Source organism: Styela clava, chromosome 1 (genome assembly GCF_964204865.1).
Source record: "Styela clava chromosome 1, kaStyClav1.hap1.2, whole genome shotgun sequence".
NCBI lineage: Eukaryota > Metazoa > Chordata > Ascidiacea > Stolidobranchia > Styelidae > Styela > Styela clava.
Window position 1 is genome coordinate 13,732,934 of NC_135250.1, and position 7,923 is coordinate 13,740,856.

Consider the following 7,923-nt stretch of genomic DNA (forward strand, 5'->3'; position numbering starts at 1 on the left):
CCAACGGCATGCTTGAAAAGATCCATAAACTGAAATTATATTCATAAACATTTTTACCCACAAAAAAGATATAGACAGAAAGTCGAGAAAAAAATGCACTGTTTAGCTAACAGTTAGTTTAAATGGTTTATTGCAAGGAAGTCCTGGAAATCTTCTGTTAACAACTTGAGAATTACAAAGTTCATCAAATACGACAGTGCAGGATGGATCGACATCTCTGTAGAACGATACCCTGAAATGGAAATATTCATCATGACATGAAATACACTTTAACTCATCGACAAATTAGACTGGAAATCACAGGCGGTCACACGTATTTAAGTGTAGGCTATATATGTATATAAATGTGCTCCCTTGTCTTTCCTGCATAATGGCCTAGGGTTCAAATAAAATACGGTAGGTGTAAATGACTGAAATGTTGTTACGTCACATAAATTGATAAATATTCACTTTCACCCGTCTATAATAAAGGTGGAAAAAGAACGCTTCCCTATGATGGGACATCTTTGGAAATCGAATTACATGCTGTTTCGGCACCCAACCATAAAAACATTTATACCATAACATTTCACACCATTATGAACTAACGAAAGCACAATGCGAAAGTATATTGATTGACACGATCGAGAAACCATGAGACCGGTATTCCAGCCTGAGCTCACCAAGATCGACTAGCGAAAAACGGCGGGTTTGGAAAATTTTGGTCATAACACAGAACAGTGCCCGGGAGGTATAGTGAAAGCTAAAGAGTTATTTGAAATTAATTAATCGGTTTACGCTAAAAATAAGTCTTACTTTTTGCAGCAATGCATTATTCTTTTAGTAAAAAAGTGATGATTTTGTTTTATTATGATCCTTTCACTTTTCGAATTAATTTTTCCTGATCGTTGCATCGTTGCATTGATCGTTCCTTTACGGCATTTTATTTTGAAGGCGTCCTCCTCTATGTGTTCAATGTCATAATGTACTATGGTGTTGCGAGAAGATGGAGGCACTCCGTATTTTTTCTCGCTATCAGAATTTTTGTAGTGGCGTTTCATTCGACTTTTTGCGTCGCTTTTATTGATAAATTCCAGATCAAAGCAAGATACCTTTAAAACAAAATTACAATTTATTCAAAATTTGGTGATTTCCGAAAAAAGGGAGTTGATATTTGATAATATAATGATAATATCACTCGAAATAGCGCTGAACAAAATTATATAGTTGGTCTTGAAAACAACGTTTACGTGAATAAATAATTGATTTTCAAATCGATGTTATTGTCTGATGTTTTTTTGACTTATTGGTTATGGTCTAGAGCAGGGGTGTCAAACTCGCGGCCCGCGGGCCGCATGCGGCCCAGAGAACTTCCAATGCGGCCCTCGAACGCTTAACAATAATTGTAATATTTATATATATATTTTTTATCTAAATATATATATATATTACATTTTTCAAAGTGAAATTGATGGTAGGAAATGTCGCGAAATGTGGCGGGAAATGTCTGATCCGAAAAGTCAGTCATTTGCTTGTTTACTGATCTATACATGAAAAGATAAACGTAATATTTTTGCTTTACTGAAATTAATCAAACATTCTCAACGATCCAGAGTAACCGATGATCATGTGACCTCGTTAATTAGAGTTGCTACTGCTACCGCTGGTGGCACAAAACAGATGCCAAACGTCAGGACATATGTAATAAAAAAAAACACTGAGTTTATTCTTTGGTATTTTTGTAAATTTTGAGGGTATATATTTAGATTAAGTCATTTTTAGTGTATGTATTATTCTTCCTTTATCAAAACTTTGTTCAAAAATGATTTGGATAGTTGCACATAAAAATTTATGATTTTATGTAATAAATACAGTGAATTTAAATAATAGTAAAATGGAAAAATTAATATGTAAATGGCATTTAAAATTCAAGAAAATAACAAAACTCTATTCGGCTGTTTAATTGCATCACAATATATGTCACAAACTACACCTGTCTAAAAATATACTTCAAGTATACATTATTAAAAATTGACCAGAAATGTTTGCGGCCCTTTGAATAATTCCAAAATTGCAATGCGGCCCACGAAAACCCATGAGTTTGACACCCCTGGTCTAGAGTAGACTTATAAGTCTAGACTTTATAAGCCTATGTTGAAACATGTTTATATTTATACTCACAGTATATTCCTTAGTTTCCATGCAGATACATTCGGCACACGAATTTTTTTGATAATTGATTGAATTCCAAACATCTCCATCTTTATAAGTAATGTTTGTATTTTTGTCGTAACAGTGATAATGTGTTGAACATATTCTTTGACCATGACAGGAAGCCAAAGCGTAAATTGAAAAAACGAAAAAAGGGCTTTGCATCCAAAATATTCGCATATTACCTTATAGTTTGTATTGTTTATTTATACTCATTCTGAAAAACAATAAATTAAATAAATTAAGAAGTGATTGCCAATTCAACCAAAGGATAACAAAAATTAAAATTGATGAACTTATCGTTGAAATTTTGATGCAGGGTAGAGTTATCAACTAATCTATATTTATTATCTATCTATTATAGTAAGAGGTGTTAGTTGGATAATTCGTACGGTACTCACCTTCGATATCAATCGTTTCAAAACTCTAAATTCTAATTTTTTAAATTAGATATTAGAACCTTGGGTGTCGCTGCTCAATATCGCGTCTTCCCTTCACCAGTAAATCTGTCTTATTATCATTTCCTCGTAATTTGTGCTCGAGTGATTCTTTTTTTGCTGATTGGAAAAAATAAACTTGACTTGACTATTCTACAGTTTAGAAGTCTTGAATGTACATTTATTTATATTCGAATTTCAAATAATCTGAATTCGGGAATTCAAGTTTCTGTCGCGTATATGATGAGAAATTAAATAATGAACAGTCGTTACCTATATTGAGCCCAAGTCGAACTAATTTCAACGTTTGCAACGTTCGACATTGTCAGTAAGCGCAAAAATGCGTGCGCCTGCGTCACCGATTTGTATGATATGATACAAAAGTTAGGTAAAGCGATTAAACGAATTCAGTGAAAATGTGACTATAACTCGAAAGCAAACCGCACCCTCCGGTCACATTTTAATGCTACCTGCGGGGTAAATGTGTATTATTAAATTGTTACATTTGGCGGAACATCGTTCTGTTGTATATAAAGCAGTTTTGGTATTATTTATCATCCAAGCTTGAAATGTTGGTGGTAGATGGTAGTAGTCGTAACGCGTTGCATATGAGAAAAATTAGGAAACTTTCCAGATGTATTATGAAGTACTGACTTCATTTTACAACTCAAATATGAGTCATGACACCGCCGGCCATTTCACACATTGAGAAGATAAACATTTCTCTGCGCAATGTTATGTCTTACGGATGCTGTTCTAAATCCATATTATGAGTATAAATATTTAGGGCGGTAACAGCTAACGGTGCAAAAGTTCACTACCTTTCTAATAAACTAGAATTTTTATATTCGACAATTCTTAGTAGTTCTCGCTGACGTGAAGGTTTCAGAATTTATGCATACCGCGTTGGAAATTTTGAATATGGGAATATAATCTTGTTTGCCATTTTTACGTTTTCGCATCGCACTATTTTTTACAGCAACCACATATATTGCATATTAGTATTACAATACATTATATGATGTATATTCAGCGATTGTCAGTCCGTTTTTTTTTTGTTCATAACAGACAAGAGACACATGCGTCCTAAATATGTGGTTTGTTCATGATATTTCTCTCTTCTGACATAACATAATATTCATATTGCCTATTTGGAATTTGTGAGTATGTATAACTATATATTTATTTTATACAACGTAATTGTACGCCTTTCTCCGGACAAGACCCTGCATAACAAGCTAATTGTCTACCTAATTTAATCCACTCCAAGTGACGTGGTAATCATGTGATTTTTACCCGAGATTTTAACTTACTGGTACGTTGAATATTACATTAATAAAATAATCAATCCAATTCAATTGGCAGGAATTAAAAAGAAATAATTACGGTATTTATAACCGTATTGTGGCATCTTCGATGCTTAAAATTAAAAATGAACAGTTTCGCTTGTTCTTTCGTTATACCAGGTAAAACTCGTCACATGACCTTATGTGACCTCACGAAATCATCTATTTTAGTTTACGATTACGAGGAAATAAATGACTGAAAATAACCTGTATACATTATTTAAATAAAAATTAAATAAAAATCCGGTACTCCCGTAGTGTGTGTACCAGGTTAGGAACATATGGTTAGGCCATAATTTTATTCCGATTTTCCTTCTTTTAGTTTTATTATGAGTTCAGGGACTGTTTGTGTTGGTCAAATGAATATACCCCATGCCCACAGGCTTCCGTCCCTTTACACAACTTGATGTAAAGTAGGCAAACAAAATTAGTTACCTCCATATTGGTACACATACTTATGGAGCGTCGAAAAATCAGGCTCTAAAGTTGTGTATCATTTAGCAGATGTGTATCTTGAACGGTGTTTTCATAAGTTCGTAACAGAGGGTCATATTTAGTTCGCTTCTCGGATACACCCGAGCTTAATTTGTAATGGATACGAATATACGATTGTAAAATGACAAAGTCATCCCATCATATTTTCTTTCCTTAAGCAAAAATATTGAAAATCCTAACTCTAATCCGAAAGTTGATGCGAACAATTCGGGTAAGTCATATGCCCTGCATGATAAATTCGATTCTGTAAATAATTTAAGAGTACACATTTGTCTGTTATTATCTAAATATATTGATATTTACGCTAAATGGGCAAATTTTGGATCTGGAAGCGGACACGGCTCTCTTCTTTTATCCCGGTATCAGTGACATTGTTTTTCTCAAATACCGGTAGAGATAAACACTCATCTATGGAACGCCAATGCAAAAACTTTTACTTTGATTTATTACCTCTCAAATACCGGTAGAGATAAACACTCATCTATGGAACGCCAATGCAAAAACTTTTACTTTGATTTATTTACCCTGAACAAAAAGAAATATACCTCTAGGGGTAAATCTACAACAGGTCAACAGATGCTTCCATGCGACTAAATAAAGCAAAAATCAGCCCTGGGTAGATAGAAATGTGGCTAAATTGTCTGTGACGCCACCATCAGTTGTAGCGCAACACTCCACTTCGATAATGTCAATTTTCTACATTTCATTGATTGTACTTTTGAACTGTATTTTACCAAAATTTAGGTTTTCCCAAAAATGTTACCGAACTCATTTTATAGTTAGCCTCTTGACATACTTCGTTCCGTGACTGAATCTGTGATGGTTATGGCTGGAAATATATGGGACACACTTTAACCGTTAACCGGAGCGTGACGTTTTGCGTAATTAGTGATAATTTAAGCTAGTTACGTCCCAATGGTTCCGGAAAATTTAGCGCCATCTTATCCTGGAATTGCTCAAAAATTATTCAGAAATATAGATAGTTTCACGCTCCACTGCAAGAGATGAGCAGCGCACTTCGGACATATGAAAATATTTTAGAAAAAACGATTCCGTTATTAAATGTCATTCATTTGACAATCCTTTCAGTGTTCGATGCGCAACTTCTACTTTGAGATATTGCAAAGTAAAACAGCATCAACTGCGATCAAGAACTCACTAGCGCTATCAGTTCCGTACGATGTGATACGAGTGTATTCATGCAAATATATTATTTTGACAGAATGCGAACTTGTTGATTGACATTGAATATAGACGATCTTGCAATAAAATCGTGAACAATCTATTCCGACCGGAAACTGATTCTGAATTTGTCATAAATTTTTTTATAATCAGCAACATTAGTACTGTTGGCCTACTTCAATTGTTTTTCGCATTTTTAGTGCTTACTAACAGTGACGTATCTAGGGTAGGACGTATCTAGCCATGAATAGTGCCATGTGCTCCGTTTAGACAGGGCAAAAAAGGGCAAAAAGCCTTAATCGTAAAATGTTTCAATAAAATAATTTCAAATTGGGAATAGGTGAAACTCTCTTTTACTCAAGTAATAGCATACAAATATTTAATTTCAACAACAGTTGTTGAAACAGCGCATATTTAGCTTTTCCATGGGCGTAATTTTACACGTCACCGCTTACCAATACAGTTAATTGAGATTTCAGTTAACGGTAAATATAGATCGTAACCATCTAAAATCGTTTCCAGTCTTAGACTCTTAGTGATGATGATTGAGCAATTTTCGTCATTAAATCCCCCTTTCCCATTTGCCCTCATTTTACTGACATTCATAGAAATTGACAGCTACGAGCATCCATTATCGCTTATAAAGAAATTGTACATTTCTTCATATCCACCGCGATTTTAATGCTTGAAGACGTTGGCGAATAGGATAGGATTTAAATATTTATCCCGGGTGTGAGAAAAGCCGACAAGACGGCTTAACCATATGGCGAACCACGGCCTCTCGTCCGGATACCATTCCATGCCGGGTACGAGATTAATTAGGTATTTGTTTTCGGAGCATGGACTTGATGGTGGAGGAAGCCGTAACCGACCAGCGCTTACATGAACCACTATATTTTGGCCTCCGACGACTATCCTCTATGACCCTCTAGTCTAATCTATGCAAACATGTTTACCGGGGTTGTGTACGACCTATTCCTTGGTTAAGTCAGAAATTTTGTCTTGCCCACTATCAAACATTAATAAACGCAGCCATATGATCAAAATTTTCTTAATCCATATTAAAAGTAGCAGTCAGATTTTATGCGTGGGGAAATTTTACTGAAACATAAAAGTCAATATAGTATCTGACAATCTAACCCAAATTGAGATACGAATTTGCTAGAGTAAATCATTTTTATTTGTTTATTGTCAACACACAGTCAAATATGACGTAACAACAAAATTCTGCTTGTTCGGTCTTTTTCGGGTATTCCCCCAATTAGTCAATCGTCCGTTTTCGTAGTCTGCGAGACGTTTGCTTAGATTTTAGCTAACGTTATACTGTATGTTATTCTAATTAAAATAACTCAAACATTGTTTTCTAGTCGATAAAGTTTCAGCTTTATATGAAATAATGGAAGCGGTCTTGATAATGCCCGGGCTGGATAAACTAAGTCCAAACGGCCTTGATTCCCCATGATGAACAGGCGATTGGATAAGATGCGCCTAGTGCATTAGTTCACTACTAGGGAATATGAAGCAAAATGTTTCCAATTGCCACCTTTTCCCATTCCCTCTTGATGACGTGGTCATATGTCTTCAACTCCCTGGAGGCTTTGCTTGTAATATATAAGTCTATGCCGAATGCAATACAAATATTTTATTGATTCTAAAATAGCAAGTCATTAAGCTACGGATATTGTTGATTTTATATTGCCCGTCATTGTCGGTGAATCATGGATTGCAGTGGATGAAAGGAAGTAGCTTTTTTCGTCACTCCGCGCCTTTGTAAAATATCCACTAGATGAGAACCTAGAGTCGGTGGTATTCATCTGACGATTTTAACGGTTACATTTCCCTGGGGAATTCCCTACGAATCGCATCTAGTTAATAAATTATTTAATTTATTGTCGTTATTGAGCTGTGACAAATGATTTATATGCATATACTTATTGAGCAATTTTAATGCAAAAACTTTGAAACGAAACTCGCTAACTAATCTAATAACTCAATATTTGAATCGATGATAACTCTTCATCTTGCATACGTTAGCTCAGTCACGTACACCCACACGCCGGTGCGATGTCTTCCTGTTCGACGTCATGCCGTCTAGTAAAACCACATTCAACGCAGGAAACTTCGTCATGTATTTTATTCAATATTATAATGTTGATTTTAGCACTCTAGGTGCGAATGTCAACTACGGTTGCTTGGAAATGTATTAACAGATCTGTTTATAGGTACTCATAATCATATAATATTATCAAGTATCATTTCAAAGGTCATTTGTT

The 7,923-nt window shown here is 34.8% G+C and overlaps 1 protein-coding gene across 1 annotated transcript; it reads right to left on the reverse strand.

Moving 5' to 3' along the window:
- Window positions 1-25: 25 nt before the first annotated feature.
- Window positions 26-2,729, reverse strand: LOC120344776 (uncharacterized). Its single transcript, XM_039414089.2, has 4 exons — window positions 2,592-2,729; window positions 2,161-2,407; window positions 796-1,091; window positions 26-232 (listed from the first exon to the last, which is right to left on the reverse strand). The coding sequence occupies exons 2-4, from the start codon at window positions 2,368-2,370 to the stop codon at window positions 103-105; spliced, it is 636 nt and encodes a 211-aa protein (XP_039270023.2). The 5' UTR covers window positions 2,371-2,407; window positions 2,592-2,729; the 3' UTR covers window positions 26-102.
- Between the last annotated feature and the right edge of the window lie 5,194 nt (window positions 2,730-7,923).